Source organism: Varanus komodoensis, unplaced genomic scaffold, assembly GCF_004798865.1.
Source record: "Varanus komodoensis strain SLA01 unplaced genomic scaffold, ASM479886v1 scaffold31, whole genome shotgun sequence".
Taxonomy (NCBI): Eukaryota; Metazoa; Chordata; class Lepidosauria; order Squamata; family Varanidae; genus Varanus; species Varanus komodoensis.
Genome location: NW_025335780.1, coordinates 5,975,797 through 6,002,876, shown reverse-complemented (window position 1 = coordinate 6,002,876; position 27,080 = coordinate 5,975,797). Strand labels below are relative to the sequence as shown.

The window sequence follows — 27,080 nt, the reverse complement described above, 5'->3', positions numbered from 1 at the left end:
TGTTGCCCTGCCTATTTAGTTTATGCAGAGCACATCATGAGAAAGGCGGGCCTAGATGAATCACCAGTTGGAATTAAGATTGCTGGGAGAAATATCAACAACCTCAGATATGCAGATGATACCACTCTCATGGCAGAAAGTGAAGAGGAACTAAATAGCCTCTTGATGCAGGTGAAGGAGGAGAGTGCAAAAGTTAGCTTGAAACTCAACATTAAGAAAACTAAGATCATGGCATCCGGTCCTCTCACTTCCTGGCAAATAGATGGGGAAGAAATGGAGGTAGTGACAGATTTTATTTTCCTGGGCTCCAAGATCACCGCAGAGGGGGCTGCAGCCAAGAAATTAAAAGACACTTGCTCCTGGGGAGGAAAGCTATGGCAAATCTAGACAGCATACTAAAAAGCAGAGACATCACCCTGCCAACAAAAGTGCGTATAGTCAAGGCTATGGTTTCCCCAGTTGCAATGTATGGCTGTGAAAGCGGGACCATAAGGAAGGCTGAGCTCCAAAGGAATGAGCCCTTTGAATTGTGGTGCTGGCGGAGACTCCTGCGAGTCCCTTGGACCGCAAGGCGATCAAACCGGTCAGTCCTAGAGGAGATCAACCCTGACTGCTCTTTAGAAGGCCAGATAGTGAAGATGAAACTCAAATACTTTGGCCACCTAATGAGAAGGACGGACTCCCTGGAGAAGAGCCTGATGCTGGGAACAATAGATGGCAAAAGAAGAAGGGGACGGCAGAGAATGAGGTGGCTGGATGGAGTCACTGAAGCAGTTGGTGTGAGCTTGGGTGGACTCTGGGGGATGGTGGAGGACGGGAAGGCCTGGAGGAAATGGTGGAGGACAGGAAGGTCTGGAGGAATGTTGTCCATGGGGTCGCGATGGGTCGAGCATACCTTTGCAACTGGCAACAACAACAAGAAGATGTTTCTCATGTGTCAGTACAACACAGGACTTTTTAAGTCACTAAGTTAATAAAACTTTCCCTCTGGTTTGTGCCTAAGGCTAAATGATTGTAATACGTAACATTCACTGCTTGTCTTAATTTTTAACTTGCTAAACTATCACTAAGGATGGAACCATTTATAATAGTTCTTCTGTCAAAGATATCTTCTTTGATATCAGCAAACTATTGGACTAGGGCATGGAAGACTAAGGTTAATCTGGCTTTGTGTCATAATGCCATATGTAGAATAGATAAACCCAAAGTCATTTTCACATATGTTGGTGGTTTTCTTCACTAACAGCCAAACCATATGTTACTTTTAATAAGTAACATGCAGCTACATCTTTTTTTCTTCTACTCAAAAGTGAGTATGGGGAATCACATTCAGATAAAGGCTCTAGTTTAGCAGAGAGGGCAAATGTAACTTTTGCCCTCTCTTGTGGATTTGGGGCCTGCAATTAGCATTGAGAAAAGAAAAGGTTCAATTTGCTTCCATGCTTACACAAACTACAGGCACAAAACTTCCAAATACAGACTGGGATCCTAGCAGGTGCCAAAGAAACTTCCCCTATTTCCCGTTCTTTTCAGGGGTCTCAAACAGATCATGTCCACTATGTGCTATTTTTGAGTAAAAAAGAAAAGAGGTGTAGCTCAGTGGATCTTACGGCAAAATATTAAGAAATAAATCAATTAATGTATGCTTTGCAATAGGAATGAGCTCTGTTTATTTTATGTAATTTTGAAAAGCATGCTATATATTAGCTTTGGTGCTTTAAAAATATATATTTACAGGTCCTGGCAATATCTCAGAGACCTTGTTTTCATTTCTGGTCACCACCTCAGCAAACTAATCAATGAGGCATGAACTGCTATCTGCAGTGAAAGAAATGAAAAATAAACCAGAGATAATCCTTCAGTTAAAAGGTTATTCTGTGCGATAAAAGCTATTTTGTTAATTTATTTACTTACTGGTACAGTGAGATAAAGTGAGGGAACAATTAGGGAATTCAAGTTGAAAGGATTTAAAAGGGCAATGACAACTTAATATTTTAGGTTGTTTTACATCAACCAACAATATCTTTATAAAAGTGAAAACATCTACAATGGAATTAGGTTTGAGTTAATTTTTCTCTTTCCACAAAACCAAGTCTTTGTCCTTAAGATCTTAGAATAGACATTTTTTTTAAACAAGCAGCTGTTCAAAAGTTCCTTTGGTTTTTTTAGTGTGCTGCTGTTCCACCAAGTGGCCAGAATCTATCCCAAAGCAAAGACCAGCTACATACTGCAGTGTTTACTATTAAGTATATAAATACCCTGCATAAGGGGCAACTTTTAATGTTTTGGAAGTAAAGGGAAGTTGGATGTCACCCCTGTCCATGGATGTTTACATTTAAATGATTTTGCTCTTAATATAAGATAGATTAAGTAGTGAAATCACATGGAAAATTTAATCCAGATGTGTACAATGTTTGTTTCGTGCTTTATTGAAATATAATAGGTAGTAGCAAGTGTATTACTCCAGCCCTATTTTATTTTCATAACAAAGAAGTAAGAGAAGAAAAGGGACGGGGGAATGTAAGAAAAAGAATACCAAGGGATGTCAGGCCAAGTGTAGCATGCAGTTTTGCCAGGTAAAAAATTCACAAGCTGCTCATGTAACATTCAGTGCAGCAACTTTGTAGTGAGATGACTGAGAAATGGCTGCATTAGAGGCATGTGATGCTCCATCACGGCGCATGTTCTTCACCACCAGATGCCACCAGATTCTCCTGCTGCTGCTTCCAGCCCCAATCATCTTGCGCTTACTTAGCAATCTGAGATTTCATCCAAGAGTCATTAAGTCCATTTCGCAAACATGATCAAATGCTAGTCAACTTGTGTTTTTTGAAAATGGAAAAAAATGTAATAATAAAAGTGGACCTTTTTTGCAGGGCTGAAAAATTGGTGGTTACCCAGAAATACCATCAGTTTCATACTGTGGTTCATTTAAGTGCCTTTGAGAAGAACAGCGATTTCCTCTTTAACTGCAAAGTAAGATAAATCTCCAAGCTCACAAATAAAAGCAGCTTAGTGACACAGAAAAATCTCTTAATTGGTTAATCTCCCAATCCAAACAAGAGACAACAATGGTGAAATTGTTCAGAATCTCCTTACTCTTTCTGTAACTGTTTCTTTACTCTCTGTCCATTTTATAGCACTTGGGCTGTTTCAATATTTGTTTAAAATCTTTTTCACACACGTCCCCTCCTCCTTTCGGCTACTGCCCCCTAGAGCTCGGCTGACTGGCAGAGAGGGCCTCTGGGCTCTAGAACGGAGGTTATTGTTTGGTCATTGCTTTCATTCATGAATGTCACCATTGTGTCCCAGTGTCTCTGAAAAACCAATATTTTCACTGGTTTGCAAGGAACTCAAAGGTGATATTTCAGCCTGGGTGCAGCTCATCAGAGCATACCATCTCGATACTTGTTGAGTCCCTCTAGAAGCAAGCATGCCAGCATCAGCATGGTCTGGCAGGTGCTGGGACCTGGAAGCCTCACCATGGTTGATACCAATTTTTGTCTACTTGTCCTCAGTTTCATCTTCAGTCCTGAGAGGACAAGTGTCTGAGAAAGTGGCTGTGGATATCTTCTACCCCAGTGTCTCTAGCGCAACACACGTTGCCCTGGCATGCAAAGGTGTTCTGGGGAAATGAAGATGGTAGCTGCTGCATTCTGGGGAAATGAACGGGACGGCTAGTGGTGGCTGAACCACTGTGTGTTCCTGCTGCCACTGCTATACCTGTCCCAGGCTGCCCACTTCTCTGTCTCCTTGGGGGGAGGCCCATGGGAAGTGTTGCTGCATTGTGCAAGCTGAAGACACCTTGCCCAAGCCTATGCCACCTTGACACCCACTGTGTAAAAAAGTTGCTCTTGACAACCTTGTTGGTCGTTACTTCCTTATTTTGTCCTCAACAGGTTATGCAACCAAGTTATCTGATAGCCCCCTAAACCCTGGAAAGAGTCTGCTTTGCATTTGACTGACTATGCAGTGACTTCCTCATTAGTGATGAATGATAATAGGGCATCAAATTAATCTTGGTAAAAAAAAAAACTCAGTGAATTTTCTGAATCAGCTCTTTAGTGCAGGTTTGCATTAATATGGCAATATATTTAATATAGGATGCATGGTTTTTCATGAGGTAATGAAGTTTGGAAGCAATAGTAAAGTCTTAGGAGCTGCCTATGTGTTGTACACAAATATGTGTATGTATATGAACCCAATGTGTGAAAGCAGTCAGAGCTGGGAAGTTCAGCAGCTGTTCTCCCCACTGCTTCTTCTGGCCAGACGATCTTTCCCTGAAATTACTGTTTTTCTTTTAAACAGGACTAGAGCATATCCTTGGCTTTTCTGGTTGAATGTTGCTTGTAACCAGACGGAGAGCCACTAGCTGTTGCAGTTGGATAACTTTGGTTAGGATTTGGTGCGGTGGATTGCTTCACCAAGGATGTGCCAGTGAACAAAAGCAAGGAGCCATCAATGGGAGGCTCTCCTTTGGAGGCTCTCCTTCTAGGCGTCTCTTTCTCTTCCCTGGTATCAACACACACACATGCAGCTGGCAACAAGGAAGGGAGAATAATTGGACTAACCAAGCATACATGAGAACAGGCCTCAGCGAAGACAATCTGTATGGTACAGTCAAGGGCAGCCTTGCCTCACCTGCCTTTCGAAGTTACTTGGGAATGTGTCAAGTGTGCCGACGTGTTATAGGATGGGTGCCATACTCTTCGCTGTTAGGCTAACGAATAGCTTTTGGCAGAGTCTCACAGCAAAGTTTCTTGAGAGGATGTTTCCTGTTACGGATCGGCGAGTAGGAATAAGGGGTCAGTTTTACAATGGAATAAAGTAACCTCCCATAGGCTAGTTTTGAGAAAGGAGCTATTTAAGAATGATTTGGACTCGGGGATTATCATTGAGGTAGACAAGTTTAGTTGAGACACTAAATTTTGGGGGGGGGGGGATCTAACTGAGAACTGTACTATTAGGATCTTCCCACTAGGTAAATAGGCAACACAATGGCAAATGAGAAACAACATAATTCAAAATAAATTTATATATAATGGGGAAAACCAAAATCCAAAGTACACATACCAAATGGTTTGCATGAATGCACCCCCCCTATGGTTTTATTGAATAATCAGAATTGCTACAAGCATGGGCCACAGCTCATGCCAGCTTATTTAAGCTATTTTGAGTATTCAGTTGTAGTTTGTCATCTTGTCTAAACCCAGGGACTGTCAATTATGGGATGGTTCTTTAATCCCCACAAAACCCACAGTTAAACAAGCCATTGTAGGCAGCAGTGATTGTGTGAACTGGGTTTATTCACTGCTGGGATCTCAGTTGGGCTTGACCAATCGAGAAATAAATCTTGTAGTCATTAACTCAGTGAAAATAAATAAGGGAAAATTCTATGAATGTATAGACTGGATGTGTAGAATGTTCTACAATTCCTAGCATTGCTCAGCCAGCCATACCAGGTGGGAAATACTGGAAGTTGTAAGATGTCTTCTGCCTTTAACTTGCATAGGGTTGTATCTTTAGGGTATGGCAAAAATTATGGAACATTGACTATGGTTTAGCAAGATAGCAAGATTCTTTTTACATAGATGATGCGGATGACCATGTGAATTTGCATCTTCATTATCACTGTAATGTTAATCCAGGCTGATTGCAGGCATCCTTTGATGTACACTGTGAGCTGAGGCCACACCAATTGTTTTCCATGACTGATGGGGACTTTAATGTTTTTACAAGAAAGATTGTGGGTAAATATTTATAAGTAAAAAATAGATCAGTTGGGTTCAAGCATTCTATAACCTTTTGTGAGTTAGTGATTTATCTTTGGTGTACTAAAAAAGCTCCTCACTCATTTTCATGCATAGATTATTCTTTCAGACTTAGACTAGTTACTGAGCAAAGCTATAAAGTTCCTGAAAAACAGGTTTAAACAGTGGGGGCAAATTTCCCTACTGTGATCAAATACAATGTTTTAAGTTATGAAATGTGCAAATATCATAGTAGGATGATTCGAGTCACGGTTTCATTGATTATGCTTCCATAATTTTCTATTCAGCAATGGTAACTGATAACTCCAGAAAATCAGGGTGCTACCAGGGTCTGCACTCACATTTCAACATCTCCTGGTTGCAACCTGTCCTACCTTACAGAGGACAGTCTGCTTTTTGAAAGTGTCCTAAATTGACTGGGCTTTCCATTCAAAATCTGTTTCTAGTCTAAGATAAGGAGGGACTCCCAAAACTGCTAGTACTAGATAGTATACCTTGCCAGAGTTCTCCACCATGGCGAGGTACCTAGTATTTCTATTTAAATGATAGCTATTATTTCTGACTGTTCACCTGTGTTATTTATATTGCTCTCCTCTTGTGACCTGCTCTTTCAGTTATGAACTTCACTTTTGGAGATACATAAGTGGCCCCCTGCTCCAGTAATCAAAAGCTTCTCCTGCCGTCATTTCCGTGTCAGCCTGGATCCATGTCTGGGAACTTCAGCATACCATATTATTGGGATACAAGACAGGCAAATATTGTTGCACCCTGGGCGGGAAAAGATCCCAGGGACCATGGATTGGTCAACATTAGTAACAGAGTGCAGGGATAGATGGAAAGACGTAAGGGACCATATATCAGAAACTGAGTGCAAAGCAGAAAGAAATGAGTAGCTTAAGGCTCAGCAGACCAGCGATTTGCCCAAGGATGCAAACTACAAGCCAGACGTGGTGCCTGAGCCCAGACAGGCTGCTGGATTCCTTCCCCTTTCCGTCGTGTTTTTGCAACAAGTTTCCTTCCTTCCAGTTGTTCTCCTTACTGCTTTCCAGGTCAATGAAGCAATCCAGGCTCATTGCTGGCTCCTGTGCAGTCCTGCTGTGCATTAACTTTGTGTCTGTTTTTCTGGCTCCCTGCCGCCATATTGAAGAGGTGGGGAAACGGAAGTACCGCGAAGTGCCTTTGGCCAGTGAGCAGCTGACCAGGAACTCGCATCGTCGTACCGGCCTGCTTTACTCACTTCTGCTCCACCGTACATGTGCCAGTGTCATAGATCTCTAGGGGAATGAAGGGTGTGGGCCCTTCCCGTGCCCTTCTGTTGGTTAGAATGTTAATGTCAGTGCCTCAAAGTCCAGTTGGCAAGGTTAAGAAGGGAGTTCAGCGGGAAGAAAACCTTTGTTTACTATGTTTTATTTGTCGTTAAGAGGTCCACACAAAATATAAATGCACTGTGAAAAGAATGACCATTGCTGTAAAAGATTAATTTGTGTGTGTATGGAGGGGGTCACATTAAAAAGACTACCATACCCTGCCTTTTTCAAGTGTTCAGAGGAAGGCTTGATAATTTAATTACATGCCTCATTCACATGCAAGCTCATGTGATCCTAGACTGGCTGGAGCCATCTGGTTGCTAATGATTCATCCAATAGCCTTTTGGGTTTTGGGGGTGGAGCGGAAGCCTTACTTGCAATTATATGTAGTTACAGCGTTATAATTACTAAAACATATCAGTACAGCCATATAGGTGTTTTCCTTACTGGTTGGATGTGTTTGTGTCCTTTTCAAACAATAGAAGGTAAATGGCTATAATGGTTTTCCTTTGCACAGGTTTTATGAGATCCTGAAATTAGTGTTACAATGGGGTGTGTATAATTTGTATTGAATCTGATTGCTTTAGCAGCAGTAAGTTTGATAGTATCGAGTTCCAGCTTGCACTAGAGGGTCAACATGGACCGAGGCCGTTAAAGAGAAAAGTTCAGGGAAAGTTCATTTCTATTGTTTAACCATGGTTACAAAACAGAGAGGGGAAAAAAACCCTCTGTTTGTAACATATTGCTTTTTTGGACCCTGGAGGTAATCTGGTCCTTTCCCCCCCTTTCTCCCAGTCTTAAATTGAATACAGAAATATAAACCTTGTGATTATCTTTAGTGTAAACAAAAGAATATTCTCTGATCATGTTAAAGTAAAACACAGATGTTCTCTGTTGACTGCTGATGTCATTAAGCAAAATGTTTATATTCGTTTAATTTGATCTGCTAAACTGTTAGTATTTAAACTATTACTAGGTCAATAGAAAAAAAGCTTTCATAGGAAGTGCAATAATGGAGACTTTCTGTTTACAATGTACTCTGTTTACTGAAGACCCAGAAATTTGTTAATACAGATCTCACTTTTTAATGTAGCCTTCTCTTTAGATTCTATGTTTATGGCAGTTTTACTTAAAGAAGAATTTTGATAAAACTTAAATATATCTTAAATATCAGGTTGAAAGTTTTAATCAATTGGTTGAAATCAAATATTTTCAATTAATCAGTCAATTAAGACATTAAGGAAAAAAACCACTCTTCTTATTAGTTGGAGATCATTGCATACTTATATTCTCCCTGCATGATACCAAATGCAAGTGCTAATGATAATGTAAGCAGGTATTTTTTCTTTCTTCTAGGTAGGTTCTCCAAACTTACGCCTTTCGAATGAACAAAAGTTCATTTTCTAACTTGCCTTCATTAGCTATTTAGCTTGGATTTAACATGGTGCCTTTGAGATCATTGACTACAAGTAATAACCCAAATTAGGATGCACAATTACATGAGCTGAGAGACAAGGCCACAATGACATACCTCCTTATAATACATTTGGACATGGTGAAAGTGAGATGAAACACTTCAGCTATTTCCCCTTCCTAAATTAAGAAAGGAGAAAGTTATGATTAATAACTTGAGTTGAACAAGTGCTTAAAATTGTGCTACAATTAATACCCAAACTGTTTGTGTTTTTATATGTAGGGAATGACAGGCTGGAAGGCAGTTGTTTATTTTTAAGTGGCAATATTAGGTTCATTCTGGTGTCCATTGACTTGTGCTGTAGAATTGCAGTTTATTTTACAATAAACCACCATCTATTGATACCTTCTCTTCTGTCAAGGGACGTGCAGGCAGGATTGCAGTGTTAACATTTTGCCATTTCAGCAACTGTTGTCATCAGTATTTGGGGTTAAATGGGAAGCCCTATGAATCAGCGGTTGTTAAGAGTCTTAAACTGTGAAGATACGATTGTGAATCAAGTGACCACAGCAGGAACCAGATGTAAAGAAGAAAAAAAAGAAGTGATTATCATGGCATAGTTTCAAATAGGAGTTAAGTCTCAACGTTGCCTTTTAAAATTTTGATGAATATAGACTCTGCATAGGCGCTTCAAAAACCTGGAGGGGCCAAAGGTCTTCAGCTAACTGAAACTAACGTATGTCTTTCATACCACCATAATAGTAGACATCATATATATATGCAAATAAGTTTAAATAATGTGTTAATTCATTTCATTGAGCTCCTGGTTTAGAAAATTTTTGGTGGGTTCAGATGAAGTAATAATAGCTAGAACCCATGTAGCTATATACCAGGAATGACCAAACCGAGGCTTGGGAGCTACATGCGGTTGAGTTTATTTGAGCTGCTGTGGGCAGCCATTTGTGGCTCTCAGACATCTGACATTTACCGTAGGTGGCTCCTCCATTGTGTTAGTCTGTGCACCCCTGCTATATACAGAGCATTCTTATATCTGTATGCTTGAAAGTAATTCCCGTTGAGCTCAGTGGAGATAAATAGCATAGGACTGCAGTCTTAGAATGTTTAAAGTAAGTTGCAAGAGGAAGGGCCTGTGGCAGCTGACTATTTTTTCTAATGCTGTGTTTTTAAAAACTCATTTTAATGGAATCAGACATATAGAGACCATGGATAGAATAGCTGGTACACCCATACTTTTCTCCATGGGACCAACAAATTAGCTAGCCTGCAGGCCATAGTTAATAAGCAATCACATGATAATCACAACTTGAAATTTTTAACTCTGTGAATGTCTAATTTTTTTGCATGTGTTCTTTATGCAGGCTTGAAATATCTCTGGATCCCTTCTGTATTGCAATCAAAGTGGCTTGTATGAATGGAAAGATAAAACTTGCAAAGGAAGAACAATAGAATCTTCTGTATTTAAATTAATAATATTGTTATTATTTTAGCAATAGTATACTTTCAAATTATAGTATTAGTATTGGTCGGAATCTGAATCAATGCTATCATAATACTTTGATAGTGTTATGATACCCAAAGTAGTATTGTTGATGCTAAGCAGTGATAAATTATCTTCGTCTAATGGTGCATAGATATATTTCACAAATGGTTAAGCTGAATGTAGGTGCATGGCTGTTAGAAATATTGCTGCCAAGGAAAGATGGGCATGAGGACTTGTGTTAAGGCTAACATTCTGAAGATGAATGTCTTGCCAAGAGTAATGTATGTATTATGTAATATTTCTTCAAACAAATTTTCACAAAAATAGTTAACATTTTGGAAGCCTGTTGAATAGCAAGAGATGCCTCCATTTCTTCATTGAAGAAAGTACCATTGTTACTTATAACAGGCAGCTTTAATTTTCTAGCTCTTAGTTTATATCGTAAAGCTTGTACATGACTGAAAAATACTACTGACAGATGATTGAAAAATAAGTTTTCCTTAATACTGCTCCATGGATTATTTCAAAAGCAAACTATATGGCAGTCCTTTCTAGCTGGTTGTTGTTAGAATCTAGGTATATTAAAAAGACATGAATGGCTCCACTAAGTTTTAGCAGAAATTACTAGTTTTATCCCTAAGCTCATAGTGAATTGCCTTTATTTTAATTCCATTTTGAAAGTAGAGAGATGACCTTTTATATGGAGAAGTTGGGTTGTTAATGGCATTTATATTTTAGATTACTTAACAGCTTTGGTTGATAAATTTTTACCATTTTTGGCATTACAGATTAGTTATTGTCTATTGCTAGCTGGCAATATATTCAAGTCCATATTTGTTGGAGTCATACAGGCTATCAGTGATGAGTGCTTAAGCAGTTTCTGAATTGATTAATTAATTATTTTGGGAAATTAACTCTTTCTGTACAGTAATCTAAAACTGTAATGGCTGTTAATTAAAAACCAAAAACAAAGAAACTGCCTTACTTAGAAAAGTAGTGAGATACATCTTCAGAAGATCGGAGAAGAAAGGACTGAAGAACTGGAATGCTCTGTACAGTCTAATCAATGGAAGGTTGCCTTGGCTTCGGAGTGTATTATTTCTATAGACTTAAAGCTGAGAAGTATTTGGACTGATTCTGTTCTGTGTATTGGACACTGCAAGGGCTTGTACAGAAGAACCTGATAAGCTCTGGCGGGATGCGATGAAGACAGTATGGTGCTGTGGGATATGATAAGGCGCATGTGGTGTCTTTCTGATTGGAAGTTAATACCCACATAAAAGTTGTTGTTGGAAAATCTGGGGTAATTGCAGATGTTCACGTGCTTTTAAATTATCTTCTTGTGATGTCAGGATTAATAGATGGACAGCAAAAGTGGATTTTGAGTTGCACAGAGACTTATCCTTCAAGTTTGGAAGGACAGACACCTACCACCTGTCACTTAACAAGAGGTCAATGATCTTGTTACATTTCAGCATGTTCCCTACAAACAGCAAAGTCATACGAATGCTTAATTAGATATGACTGCTTTGAAATGGCAGTATTCAATTCTCCCCACATCCCTTGAGTTTTTCACCCTTTTCTCTGATATAGTGAGATATTCATGATGATAGCATATGATACCTTTTGCTTTTGTTATTCTTGTGCTGCAAATAAAATCATTTTAAAGCATAACAGACCCACCAGTAAACCATCAATGAATATGCCAGTTGAGAAAACAGAATTTGAAATAGCCTTTCTGAAAAGTGAGTAAAATGCTTAAAAGTTTTTTTTTAAAGTTTCCTAGAGTCAGAATACTCTTGTTTGTACTCCTTGTTCTAATATTTATTTATTTATTTATTTATTTATTTTTCGATTTATATCCTGCCTTTTTCCTACAAAGGGCTCAAGGCAGCTTACATCACTCTCTTCCTCCAGCTTATCCCCACAACAACAACCCTGTGAGGTAGGTTGGGCTGAGAGTCCGTGACTGGCCCAAAGTCACCCAGTGGGCTCCATGGATGAGCGGGGACTAGAACCCAGATCATCTGAGTCCCAGTCCCATGCTCCTAACCACTACGCCACACTGGCTCTCACTGGCACAATATAGCATAAATAATGCATGCAGGACTCATCTTGATCTTTCTACCACAGCTGGGACAGGTTCTGTCCTTGCTTTGGTCTATTAGACATGTGGGTCCTAATCTCCTCCAGGACTTTGACATTTCAAGGCTAGCACCTTAAAATTATTCTGGAAGTATATGAGTGCCCATTGAGATCAATGTAGATCATAATGAAATAACTCGGGGGAAGGTTACATAGACAAGTTAAAACTTTTCATTGTCTAAACAAAAACAAATTCTTTTAATGGTTTACTAAGAAATACAGTTTAGTGTTTTGCAAACCATATCAATAAAAAGTCAAATACAAGCCAGGTCATAGTTAAACATTTTGAGCTACTTGCTAAAACGAGTGTTGTGACTACTGATTTTTGTTTCGTGATGTAATGTGGAAAGTATTTGAAGGGCATATTTGTATAAATAGCATGTCTTTGTTTGAAAAAATCAAACCTCGTCCTATTTATAACAGTGTTATAAAAAAACAAAGGTGCCTGTGCCTCTCTTGTCATTAATAATTAGTCATCTCAGTAGAGCTCCAAGAAAACATTTATTTATTAATTAAAAGCTTTTCTATCCTGTTCCCTACAGAACGTCTCGGGGTGGCAAAACCCCCCTCGCCCAATCCAGGAACAGTAACAGTCGGTTCTCCTCTTAAAAGCAGTCTAAAAACAAATTTATAAATAAAATCTTAATATATACATAAACAATTATTGTCCTTAGACCTAATTAGAAATGGACTGGGGGCATTTGTTCTGTTAAAAGGCATCAGAGCTCGTAATACTCAGAGCACAGTTCTCTTTGGTCCTTTAGGGCTGCCCTGGGGCCTGAGAAGGGGTTGAAGGATACTGGGGGAGAGGTGCAATGCATTCTGGGTCAAGCTGATGAGTGGTGAGGGAACAGAGGAACTGAGACTAGGAAAAAAAGGAATGAGAGTGGATCATTCAAAGAAAATCATAGCTAGTAACTGCTGCCTCCTACCCTCATGAGCAGAAGCTCCACCACCAGGATGTCTGAGTGATGGACCATGATCCCTACATTTGTACCCCAGGACTGAAGAGGCACAAGTAGGTTTGAGCAACGTCAGATGCTCACCTGCTTCTAGCTTGGTGACTGGGTAGATTTGAGAGATTGGTAGATGTGAGTGGTGTCAGATGCTGACCTCTAATTTAAAAGTGGCCTTAAACTGTATGCCCATCAGAGTTGTTCCTCTTGCTTCTTTCCCTCTTCCCCCCTCTTTGTATTTTTCATGGGGTGCCCTGGTTGTTCCTCTCATCTCCTTTCAGGAAAGGTTGGGGCTGGAGGCTTTCTTTCCTCTTACCCATCCCACAGTTTTTTGAATACAGGCCCCATCAGTGTCTGCACATCAGTGGATTACCAGGAGGAAAAGTAGATTTACTTAAACATACATATCTTTGTAAATGGATAAGTTCCAGTCACACCAAGGAAGATGCAGGTTGCAACAGCGATGTTTGGACCGAGTCATTTAGGGTTGTGTGCAAACTTGAAGTGCCAGCTTGTTGGTGGAAAGACAGTCCAGAGCTCTGCCCCACCCACCCACCCACCCACCCTAAAAAGGAAGAATTGGCAAAAACTGTGCCTGTTTGAATATCAAGGGGAAAACTTAGAAGTATTAATGTGATCCTGTGGTAAAATCTTGATATATGAATCTGAGGCGAATGTGTGGAAAGTTTATCCACATGAACACATTTGTACTTTGTGCATAAGAAAGAGGAGTCGTGTGCAAAAGGATGCATGTCTCCCCATGGAGAGAGACTACTCTGGAACAAGGAAGTAGTTGACTTCAGCTTGTAGATCCAGAAATCCTGGCTGAGCAAAGCTGGACATAGCTCATGGCAATGGAAGATTATGACATCTGATTGCAAAGCAACTATCTTTGAAATAAATCTGGTTGCAATCATGTTACAGGCTTTGCAGCATTGCGGTGATGGACTGACGGACTAACTGCATTATGCATATTCTAAAAACATAGGCTATCATGCTGATCGAGTGAGCAACTGTTAGCCCAAGAGGCCCTTGTGAAGTGATTGGCCACACTCATCCACGGTTACTTTCACTTTGCAGGAAATCATGGACCACAAGTGGCCATATTGGAGTGGCCTTTATTTTGACTTGAATCTGTTTTTACTGTGTGATGATACTGGCCTAAATCTCACACTGGACAAACATCCCTTTGATTCCCTTCCAGCTCCAGCTTCTTACACTGCTCCCATTTTTTTTTTTTGGAGAGTAGGGAGGATCCCCTGCCACTTTTTAAAATTGATGGAAGCATAGATGTTTAAATCTGATTAATTTTCCGATATGTTTTCATGGCTATGAAAACAATAAAAATAGTCATTTGAGATTAGAAAGAGAATAAAATAGATGTGTGTTATGTGATTGATTTTCATCAGCCACCTTTATATTTAGCTTCAGTTGTGTCATACTCCAGTGCAAGGTGTATAACAGCTCCTCTGGGAGGAGGGAGCTCACTCTCCATGTGGATCTAGACCAGTACGTTTATTTACATTGTGAGTGATGCAGACCGTTTCCAACAATAGTGATTATATTTGCTGTAAGGTTAAAAGGATGCTAAATCCAATTCATTCTCATGTTCAACATTTAGAAAATAAGGGCTTTTTCATGGGAAGATAAAAAGTCCACATCCAACAAAACAAAAATCTTCTAGCTTTATATTAATAATGACCTCAATTCAGGTCATTAACTTGGGAATTAATGACCAGTTAAGGTTAATGGCCCAAGGTCTTGAATCATTAAACTCCAAGGAAATGCCCTGTACTTTGATCGTTATTCGTTTATTAGGGATGGATTGTGGTTTAAAAAAATGTGGGTGTCTCAAAACACAAAGATGATCTAATGCTCGCAATGAAAGCAAGCATTGTGTTGCTTTGCGTCTTGCATCTAGGAATAAACTGGTAAGTAAAATAATGAAGGGTACACTCCTAGGCATGTTTACAAAGAAAAAGGGCCTACAACTTCCAGCAAATTCCTCTGACTGTGTTAATACTGGGAGTCATAGGATTTTTTCTGTTCAAAACATACATAGGATTGTACCCTAAGATGTTCATAATATTAGTATCTTTCTATATAAACTGCTTAAAAGAGGGATTAGAAGGTAGAGATCACATTTCACCCATAGGCAGCGAATGAGAAATTTGCATGCCCTGTATGCTTCCATCTGCTAGCATTGCAAGTATTTATTTTTATTTTACCTGTGTGGTAGATTAGACTGAGAATAGGGACTAGCACAAGGTCACCCAGCCAGCTGTGTGAGGGTCTGAAGCTGGGCTTCCCACATTCCAGCTTTTTACAACCGCTTGTTATTGTTTGGTAGCCTTTGATATTGTTTACTGTGTGTGTTAAAATGCATATTTTCAGGAAGTGAACTCTGATGGACACTATATAAATTTATTTGGGTTTTGGAACAGCTCCAACACCATAAATTATGGCTGGAAACCTAAGATGTAGGTCCTAACACAGTAAATAGCAGAATGTGGATTTCAGGGGGGTTCAGCTGTACCCCTTCTTTCTTAAGCTGTGATCGTCACACTTTTAAGAATTTGTGGGCAGCATGAAAATGCCTTAAATCCCTAATATGCCATTTGTGAATGTTGTTGATAAATGCATCTTGCTATTTGTTTCCCCCCACTCCATCCAAGAGTGTTAAGAAGCCCCATTAAAGTGCATAAACCAACATGTGCAATGAGCACAGACCTTTTCTTGCTAACTTAGCTCTCCAAGACTGGCCCAAAAGAAGGGTTTCAAAAATGTTTCAGCCACTGCTTAGGAAACTCAACAGGCCTATGAAGCTCTGTGCAAAATTTGCATCCGTTCCAATATACCTGCATACAAAGATGCAGGACTCACTTCCACTGTTGATACTGGCTCCCTTCACAGTTTCATGGAGTGAAGGGGGCCCCTGACAGTGACAAGACCTCTGGTCCCATCCCGGTGATGCAACTTGGATCTGCTTTCATTGGTGAACACGGTGTTCGTAGAATCACCACCTGTAACTTCCTTTCCTCTCTCACTGTTGTATGATAAGCACTTCCGAAAGGGGCTGCACAATGTGCACACACCTTTTTGCATATCCGCCTAGGACAGATGCAAGACGCAAGGCCTGCAGTTTTTCAAGGATGCCTTGCAAACATCTCAAAGCTTTTCCTGACTAATGTACCCTATTTAAAGCAAGATTTTTCGTTTTAAATAGAATAAGGGTTAAATGATAACTTGACTTATCTTTTACGTGACAAAAAATAAAGAAATTGCAAGACCTTTTCACATATTAGATATGTATTGTCATTTATCATCTAGATATCAGGGTAGTAGTGCGAAGTAATAAAACATATCATCGAAAAATGTGCTATAGGTCTGAATCACTCTTTCATTCCACCTCCCAGCTAACTGTAGTATTAAATCAAACAAGCAGAACATTTCCTTAGGCAGCCATTGCCTTTTAATTTCCTGAAGAACCTTAAAATATCATTCATTACAAGTACTACACATATTTGGTTTTTAAAAGTCTCATAAATCAATAGCAGGCTGACTGTAATAATTATTACAAGTTAGTGCATAATTTTCGTGCTGAAGGCTGCATGAAGAACTTTAGCATATGCAAACGAGGCAATTCAAACTGTGTATAGATATTAATATGAAGAAGCAGGTAACGAGGTGCAGGCTATGAATTATGCATCAAGCGCGGCTGATCTTCAATGAGGAAAATGAATTCAGCATGTAATCTAATTAGTGATGGAAGTCTATTACATCTAACTGCAAAAGCAACCGTCCTTGAAACAAATTTATTTACAGTCCATGTTACCAATTGAAACAACTTTGAAATGATGTGTAAGACAACAGCTTAATTGTAAAGTTGTTTTGTTTTTTTTCCGTTCAGTTCCAGACCCGGACGGCCTCCTAAGCGGACACAGAGTGTCACCTCTCCGGAGAATTCCCACATCATGCCACATTCTGTCCCTGGTCTCATGTCTCCTGGAATCATCCCGCCAACAGGTAGGAGTCTCATGGACTATGTAGCTGCACCTTTTCATTCCATAGAACTTCTATTACATTAATGTCATCTACTGAAAATGTCAGGCCTCCAATTTTTATTTAGACGCACCGATCATTTTGTTATCTCCTACAATAGGTTCTTCCCTCTTCTCAATAGAAAGCATTTATTAGCTCACGTATATTTTAATCATGTTGCAAATGCTCACGGGCCAAGAATATATGAACAAGACGCTGGGTTTGTAGTTTTCCAGAACACTGGTAAGGCCTCCTTCAGTTTAGCAATAGAAGAAGCCAGCTTGCGATCACTTTGTATGCACTACATGTAACTCAGACATAGTGTGTACTAAAGCAGTTGCCACTACTGATTACTATTACAGAATTCTGGAAGTCAGTAAACTTTCAGGAAATTCATTTATCTGTCTTTAGAAAAACATGCTACTTTGGAAATAGCTCATTGGATATAACAGCTGCACGCTTTAAGTAGCAATTTCCTTTTAGATGGCACCTAAACATCCTTCCAGAATTTTGCTAATGTCAGTCATGTGGCAATTACTATTTTAAGCAAATGTGCATATAAATTAAAAAAATGAAACGGCTTTGTTTCAGTCTTGAGAATTGCAACCTGTAAAAGTCTCTCTTTGACATTGGAGGGTGGGGGGCTTCCTGCATGGGGTGGAATGAGTGCAGAGAGCTGCTGGGTGTGGGAAATTTGAATGGACTCAGTGGACTAACCATGTTTGTGTGGATGTACAGAACAATGGAAGATAGAAGCTTGTTGGTCTTCCTAAGATAACATAGCCCTGTTGTCCTCTGTCCGCTTTAGTTACTTGAAGGGCTTCATTTTTTTTCCTTCATCACCACACTTTGTAGTTTCACTTCTTAAATACTTAACAGGTTCTTTGGAGTCTTTTAGTGATTCCAGGTGAGTAAAGAATGCATTTCCTGGAGTGCAGTGAGGGAGGGAAAGAGAGAAAAGAAAGAAATCAAGAAAATGTGTCAGAAACAAAACATAGTGAAATAAACATGCCTTCTCTTTCCTTACTCATTTATTTATTACATTTCTGTCCCACCTTCTTTTTGCCAAGGTTTCCTGTGCTGCTTCCATGGACCCCCTTCTCCTCGATTCTATTTCATTGTCACAAGAACCCTGTGAGTTAGGTCAGGCTGAGCATTACTGACTGGCTCAAAGCCTCCTAGTCAGCTCCATGGCCAAGTGAGGACTAGAAGTGGATCTCCTGAGTCCTAGGCCAAGAGGTACATAGGGCAAAATGAGAGTTGGAGTAATACAGAGTAAGTGAAAGGAGTGACATCAACAGTGAACGAAGTGTGAATAAATAATATTTATATAGTAGTACTTATCATCATGGAGCATTGAAACCAAGACAGGTGCCTGCTCCAAGAACCTTATTATCTAAAATCTGACACTTTTTGACAGCTTTTATACCTAACAGCAAGTGGCAAGAGAATGTACTCCCCCACTCCCCCCGACCAGATTTACAACCTTTTTTCAGTTATGCATTTCTTGGTTTTGTGTCTATATCTGTACTAGTTAAAAATGTTCTTGTTTACATAAGTGAAGTTATTGCATTTAAATCAGGAATGAACTTAAAAAGGTAGAAATCATAACTCATGTATTGGTAAGTATAAATAACTAAAAGTAGTAAGAAGACCATATAAGCAAGAGAAATGAGTTGGCATCGTCAAAAGTGCAAATGTATTGTGCTTGATATCAGGTTCTTAAATCAGATTATTATCTTTCAGAAGTCTGCTTTAAAATGAATGTCTAGATATTGGTTAATTTTCTAGTCTAATTTTATGCTAAATTTGCTGTTCTTAAAAATGGCATTAAAAAAACTTTCTGGCAAGTATGTTCTAAGTTCAAATCAATATTTACATGATAAGCTTAAATGATATTTGCACGATATTTACAATATTTACATGATACTATTTACATGATAACTTTAAAATACATAAAATCATAAGAGAAGGTATCGGGCAAAAGAAAAGGCAACCCTTCTGTTGATAGTGCACTAGAGATTGAAAAGGGGGGATAAATAGCTTTCAAATAGGAAAGAACTTTGCATACCAACACAGCATTTCTTTGAGGACCATGATCTGGTTTGCACAACCCATAGTTTAAACAACCTTTGGCTTGTTGTGCAAGCACACTACCTCCTGTGCAGCCGTCGGTTCCACTTTTGCTCCTGAGCCTGCAATTGGCTTATTTGTAGGTGTCCAGTATGTTCTGGGACACCAAATATATGGGTACAGCCACTGATGTAATCCCCAAATGTTCCCCAGTCCTTCCCTGAATTAGGGTCTTATTACTCTTTAATTACGTATTGCCATTTTATATAGTCAATAGTCAAAACTCTTTGGATGGCTGACAGAGCTTAAAGTGATAAAGTATATCCGTGAAATAAAACAGAACAAAGGAACCTTTACAAGTTTAAACCAAGAGGCAAACAGGGTAATAGGCTGGGAAAAAGAAAATGCTTGCTTGACATGCTCTTCAGCAGCAAAACTGGATCACTGGATCACTTTGGGGAATAAATCCAGCCTACCTTTATTTATTTGTTATTCTTGTGAAGTCGTGTCCGACCCATCGCGACCCCATGGGCAACATTCCTCCAGGCCTTCCTGTCCTCCACCATCCCCCAGAGTCCACTCAAGCTCACACCAACTGCCTCAGTGACTCCAGCCACCTCATCCTCTGCTGCCCCCTTCTTCTTTTGCCATCTATTGTTCCCAACATTGGGCTCTTCTCCAGGGAGTCCGTCCTTCTCATTATGTGGCCAAAGTATTTGAGTTTCATCTTCACTATCTGGCCTTCTAAAGAGCAGTCAGGGTTGATCTCCTCTAGGACTGACTGGTTTGATCGCCTTGCTGTCCAAGGGACTCGCAAGAGTCTCCTCCAGCACCACAATTCAAAGGCCTCAATTCTTCGGCGCTCTGCCTTCCTTATGGTCCAGCTTTCACAGCCATACATGGCAACTGGGGAAACCATAGCCTTGACTATACACACTTTTGTTGGCAGGGTGATGGCTCTGCTTTTTAGTATGCTGTCTAGATTTGCCATAGCTTTCCTCCCCAGGAGCAAGCGTATCTTAATTTCTTGGCTGCAGTCCCCGTCTGCGGTGATCTTGGAGCTCAGGAAAATAAAATTCTGTCACTAACTCCATTTCTTCCCCATCTATTTGCAAGGAAGTGAGAGGACCGGATGCCATGATGTTAGTTTTCTTAATGTTGAGTTTCAAGCCAACTTTTGCACTCTCCTCCTTCACCTGCATCAAGAGGCTCTTTAGTTCCTCTTCACTTTCTGCCAGGAGATTGGTATCATCTGCATATCTGAGGTTGTTGATATTTCTCCCAGCAATCTTAATTCCAACTGGTGATTCATCTAGGCCCGCCTTTCTCATGATGTGCTCAGCATATAAGTTAAATAGGCAGGGCGATAGTATACAGCCTTGCCAAACTCCCTTCTTAATTTTGAACCAATCAGTGGTTCCGTGTCCAAGTTGTCACTGTTGCTTCTTGACCCGCGTATAGGTTTCTCAAGAGACAAATAAGATGGTCTGGTACTCCCATCTCTTTAAGAACTTCATTTTTGGGTGTTAATTCTAGAAGGAGTTGTAGGCCTTCATTGAACCAGTCAACCTCAGCCTCTTCAGCACCAGTGGTTGGGGCATAGACTTGGACTATTGTGATGTTGAATGGTTTTCCTTGGATTTGAACTGAGATCATTCTGTCATTTTGGAGATTGTATCCCAGTACTGCTTTTCCTACTCTTTTATTGACTATGAAGGCCACGCCATTTCTTCTGAGGGATTCTTGCCTGCAGAAGTATACCTGATGTTCATCTGAATTAAATTCACCCATTCCTGTCCATAGTTCACTGATTCCTAAGATGTCTATGTTCAGTCTTGTCATCTCTCGTTTGACCACATCCAGCTTGCCTTGATTCATGGATCTTACATTCCAGGTTCCTATGGAGTATAGATCTTTGCAGCATCAGACTCTCCTTTCACCACCAGATACATCTGCAACTGAATGTCCTTTCGGCTTTGACCCAGTCGCTTCATTCTTTCTAGCACTACTAGTACTAGCCCTCCGCTCTTCCCCAGTAGCATATTGGACACCTTCTGACCTGAGGGGCTCATCTTCCAGCGTCATATCCTTTTGCCTTTTGGTACTGTCCATGGGGTTTTCATGGCAAGGATACTGGAGTGGGTTGCCATTTCCTTCTCCAGTGGATCACATTTTGTCAGAGCTCTCTGCTATGACCTGTCCGTCTTGGGTAGCCCTGCATGGCATAGCTCATAGCTTCATTGAGCTGCACAAGCCCCTTCACCACGGCAAGGCAGTGATCCATGAAGGGATCTTTATTTATTTATTTGTGTTTATTTATTTATTTATTTAGAAAATTTCTATCCCACCTTTATCCAGTGGATCTCAAGACAACCTACTGAGATTAAAGTATGGATATAATATGTAAAGTATACAGTAAAACAATTATACCTCCCAGATATAACAATCAACCGTTATAATAGAGGATAAATAAAAAGGTTTGGTCTGGCACTGAAAAAAATACAGTGGTGGCGCCAGGTGCCACCTGTCTAGAGAGAAGATTCCAGGGTTGAGCTGCTACCACAGAAAAGGCCACTGGGTAGCAACTCTTCTTACGTCCTTCAGAGAGTGCTTCAGAGAGTGGAAGATCTTAGAGTTTGGGCAGGTGTACATGGGAGGAGACGTTTCTTCAAATTTCCAGGCCCTAAACCGTTTAGGGCTTTATTGGTCACAGTTAACACCTTTGTGGAGTTGCCCTGAGAATAACCTGCAGTACTCAGCCATTGCACACTGAGCTCCTTGAAGGATGTTTGGAAACAGATGTGTCCACAGATATTTAGGTAGAGTTTGCACTATTCATGTTTTCATTGTATACCTTCGGGCTTCCATATATCTTAATGCTGAACTGGAACATGCTGAAGTCTGTTAGCAAACACTTCTGCAACGATGATCTAGAATCCTTCTGCCGGTCCTCAGAATATGTTTTTTCTTGCAGTGGGTTAGAGCAGGAAAAGACAATACACTCACCATGGATGCCACCAAAACTGGCATCCCAGTTTCTGACTCATTCTTCAGATTGCTGCTGCTATAATGGATGGCAGGCCTTACCTAAAGGAATTTAGCTATCGTATTCCCCATACAGGCATGGGATTTTTAATAGGCTGTATTGTTACACAACTTGCCAAGTGATGAGTAGTTCCAGAGACAGCATGTTGTAGAGTTTGGTTTTCTTTAGGTCTGTGGATTTATTTCTTGGTTCTTGGATTTATTTGCATATATTCAAATGCAGCATAGCTGGGAGCAAACCACATAACTGGAGAGAGTGCTTTCTTCATGTCGGTCAGTCTGCCAGTGAGATCATTTTCCTGTTGCCTATGCCTGTACATCTGATAGTATCCAGGAAAAGGTATTTTTGGATTGCAGTACTTCACCTTGGGAATCCTGGCTGCACTGCAGTGAGTGAAACAGGTGCTAACCCTGATGATGTTTTGGTACCTTTGGTTTTAAGACCTAGTCTAGTGTATACTACTGCAGGCAAGAATCCCTCAGAAGAATGGAGTAGGAAGTTAGGATGAAGTCAAATGGACCTTAGGAAGTCTGAGCAACAACAGAGCCAGTGGAGGCGACAGTATTCCAGCTGAGCTATTTAAAATCCTAAAAGACGACGCAGTAAAAGTGCTACACTCAATATGCCAGCAAACTTGGAAGACTCAACAGTGGCCACAGGATTGGAAAAGGTCAGTTTACATTCCCATCCCAAAGAAGGGCAATGCCAAAGAATGTTCAAACTACCGCACCATGGCACTCATTTCACATGCTAGCAAAGTGATGCTCAAAATCCTACAAGCTAGGCTCCAGCAGTATGTGGACCGAGAACAACCAGAAATACAGGCAGGATTTCGAAGAGGGAGAGGAACTAGAGATCAAATTGCCAACATATGCTGGATCATGGAGAAAGCTAGGGAGTTCCAGAAAAACATCTACTTCTGCTTCATTGACTATGCTAAAGCCTTTGATTGTGTGGATCACAACCAATTGTGGCAAGTTCTTAAAGAGATGGGAGTAGCAGACCATCTTATTTGTCTCTTGAGAAACCTATGTGTGGGTCAAGAAGCAACAGTGAGAACTGGACACGGAACCACTGATTGGTTCAAAATTGAGAAAGGAGTTTGGCAAGGCTGTATACTGTCGCCCTGTCTATTTAACTTATATGCTGAGCACATCATGAGAAAGGCGGGCCTAGATGAATCACCAGTTGGAATTAAGATTGCTGGGAGAAATAACAACCTCAGATATGCAGATGATACCACTCTAATGGCAGAAAGTGAAGAGGAACTAAAGAGCCTCTTGATGCAGGTGAAGGAGGAGAGTGCAAAAGTTGGCTTGAAACTCAACATTAAGAAAACTAAGATCATGGCGTCCGGTCCTCTCACTTCCTGGCAAATAGATGGGGAAGAAATGGAGGTAGTGACAGAATTTTATTTTCCTGAGCTCCAAGATGACCGCAGATGGGAACTGCAGCCAAGAAATTAAGATACACTTGCTCCTGGGGAGGAAAGCTATGGCAAATCTAGACAGCATACTAAAAAGCAGAGACATCACCCTGCCAACAAAAGTGCATATAGTCAAGGCTATGGTTTTCCTAGTAGCAATGTATGACTGTGAAAGCGGGACCATAAGGAAGGCTGAGCTCCAAAGGATTGAGGCCATTGAATTGTGGTGCTGGAGGAGACTCCTGCGAGTCCCTTGGACAGCAAGGCGATCAAACCGGTCAGTCCTAGAGGAGATCAACCCTGATTGCTCTTTAGAAGGCCAGATCCTGAAGAAGAAACTCAAATACTTTGGCCACCTAATGAGAAGGAAAGGCTCCCTGGAGAAGAACCTAATGCTGGGAACAATAGATGGCAAAAGACGAAGGAGACGGCAGAGGATGAGGTGGCTGGATGGAGTCACTGAAGCAGTCGGCGTGAGCTTAAGTGGACTCTGGGGGATGGTAGAGGATAGGAAGGCCTGGAGAAATGTTGTCCATGGGGTCACGATGGGTCGGACACAACTTCGAGACTAACAACAACAAAGTGAGAATTCCTGCGTTAGTGTGGCTTTTTCAGATCCAGTGAATCCCACATGGAATTTGTGAATAATGGGTGGTATATAAACATTTCTAATGAATAAAAATGGAATAGCAGTATAATAAGCAGGGAATCCAGGACTTCATCCCAGCTCCCTTGTAATGCATTCCAACTCAGAGCATCTCTGAGTTCTCGGTCCCCAGTTTCTGTGTTGACACATGCCCAGCTGGAGAGAGGGAAGGAAATGAAGGTTGAGATACCTCTAAGCGAATTTAAAACTAGCTGGAATTGTATATAACACAAGAAAACAAAACTTCCAAAATTCAGTGAGGCAGAATTTGTATTGGGACCAACCGGTCCTCTTCAGAAAAGTGTTCATGTACCAGGAGTATCTCCAAAAGTGTCTCCATTATTCTGAGACAATTCCTTATAATTTCCCGAATGAGATCTGGCAGCTTGACCATCCTGACAATTAAAAACAAAGCATTTTAACTAGTTGCTGAAAGTTTGAAAATCTGTAGTCTACAAAAGATTTCTGTACCCTTGATATCTGGGGTAGAGCTCCCATCCCATACTTGATCAAACTGGAAGCAAACTACATTGTGCAATCATTCGTCTTTTCTTACTTCCTGATAATACTTTGGGTATTTCTTACATTGTCTGCTGTAGTATGCAAAATGTCAGGGACTTCAGTGCTTCTATCTTTCCAGATGATGTTTGGTGGTGGATGAGTCAAACCTTCATGGAACCTCCTATTTCCTGGATAAAGTGCTAGATACTCTTAAGAATAGTAGTATTAATTTAATCTCATGAGCTTTATTCTTCCCCGGGATTCATTAGTTTAGAAAAAAGGCAAGTAAGAACAGGCATGATAGAGGCATTTGAGCTTATTTATTGTTGGAAGATATTTTTCTTGCTCTCTCAGAATACTAGAAGCAAGGATCATTCATGAAGCTGATTGGTAGGAGATTCAGGACAGATGAAAGCAAATACTTCACACAGCACATGGTTGAGCTGTGGAATTCACTGCCATAGGAAGTAGTAATGGCCACCAGTTTGGAGAGCTTTAAGGGAGACTGGACAAATGCATGGAGCAGAAGGCTATTGATGCTACCAGCTTGCTGGCTCTGTCCTACTTCCATTATCAGAGGTGGCATGACAGGGTAGCTCAGTTGCTGAGGACTTCAGGCAGGTGGACTAGTATCCATCCTGTTGAACAGATCCTGGGGTGACTCTTTTGCCACCGTGTCAACAGAGTGCTAGACTGGATGGCCCATTGGTCTGACCCAGCATGGTATTTATGTTCTTAAAATAATTACATGATTTACATTTGCTTTCGGATAATGTGGTTCACTATGGTCAATGAATGATATTTTGTTATCTCTCTCTCTTTCTCTCTCTCTCACTCTCTCTCTCTCACACACACAGATAGATAACCCACCCGACCCCATCCCAGCCATGACTTTCTTTTAATGGGTGAGCAGTGAGCATTAGAGCTGGGTTGGAACCACAAGATTTAGTTTGGGCCCCATACAGGGAAAGTTAATTACTTTTTAATTTTTTTAAAATTAAAAATAATTTCAAACTGAACTACCCTTACAAATTTATCCAGTTCTCCAAAGCTTCCTGGCTCAGTTCAGACTGATTCAGAGGTCTGGTTGGACTAGAGCCAAAAATAAAATTTATTTGGAAATTTAATACCTTACATTGATTATCATTGCTGTTTGTCAGACAACTGTATCTTTTATGTTTGTCAGAAGTCAATAAAATTAGCAGGTATTTTTCTTGCTCTCTCGTAATACTAGAAGCAAGGATCATTCATGAAGCTGATTGGTAGGAGATTCAGGACAGATGATCAGTTATGAGGAGTTATGAGGAGTTCCTCACATCCCAGATGTCTGGCAAGTAGATTCAGGTTTTGTTCTGCCATGCACCTTTAAATTTACTCTTTTTAAATGGAGCATCTGATACTTTTTTATTTCTTGGCAGAATTTTCAGGGATAGTTGCCACTTCTTAGAGGATCGAGTCATCTGTGTTTCAGATGAATAGATACAGAAGGTTTTGTGTAAGGCCATCCTTTACCATTTTGATATTTCTAAAAATGTGCTCACTCTATTTGTCTGTCTATCTACTGGGCAATTGTATTGAAAACAACATACAAATAACATACATGTCTCTGTAGTTGAAAAAACTCGCAGAATTTCAGAAGGATGGGTGCCCCTCCCCATCAAAACTCCGTAACGCTTCTAAAATGTCTAAATCTGCTAAATTTCTTGTCTAGGAATATCCCTATCACATACGCCACGTTCATACAAATTGCCCCAAAACCCAATGGGAATTTATAGAAAATAAATTACTTCTCAGGATCTGAACTCTTCCCTTCCACGAAACAACCAGTTTGCACAGCTGGGTCACACAGGTAAACGACACATTCTTCTAAAGTCACAATTGCAGAGGAAAGAATTAGATTCAAATATAGAAGAGTCTGATTGAGGACCGGATCAAGAGATGCTGAGACCGTATACAGGGAACTAGTCTGCCTGGTATCTCAAAAGATTGTAACTACTCCTTCATACTTACAGCCAAAGCTAGCCTAGGAACAGGTGCTTGAGTGCTGGAGCCCAGGGAACATTCTTTGGTAAGTGGCCAACTGATAGACTTGGCTGGGAAATGTTATGCTGAAGACTTTCTCCCTCCCAATGATGGTGGCTGGAAAGGTGAGCAGAAAAACACCCAGTTAGGTGAAGTCCTTGGTTTTTGGTCAGGTTTCCCCAGAGTGTTGGATTGACCAATGAAGGGTTCTGGTTGCTCAGCTCCTCTATA

At 40.4% G+C, this 27,080-nt stretch overlaps 1 protein-coding gene across 2 annotated transcripts in view; it reads left to right on the top strand.

The window, feature by feature from the left end:
• The window catches only part of DACH1 (dachshund family transcription factor 1), a 396,438-nt gene that overhangs the window by 149,170 nt on the left and 220,188 nt on the right, over window positions 1-27,080 (top strand). For both annotated transcript variants that reach the window (XM_044437902.1, XM_044437901.1), the window contains exon 2: window positions 17,005-17,120. In XM_044437902.1, coding sequence (XP_044293837.1) covers window positions 17,005-17,120 — 116 coding nt within the window. The remainder of the gene's footprint in view (window positions 1-17,004; window positions 17,121-27,080) is intronic.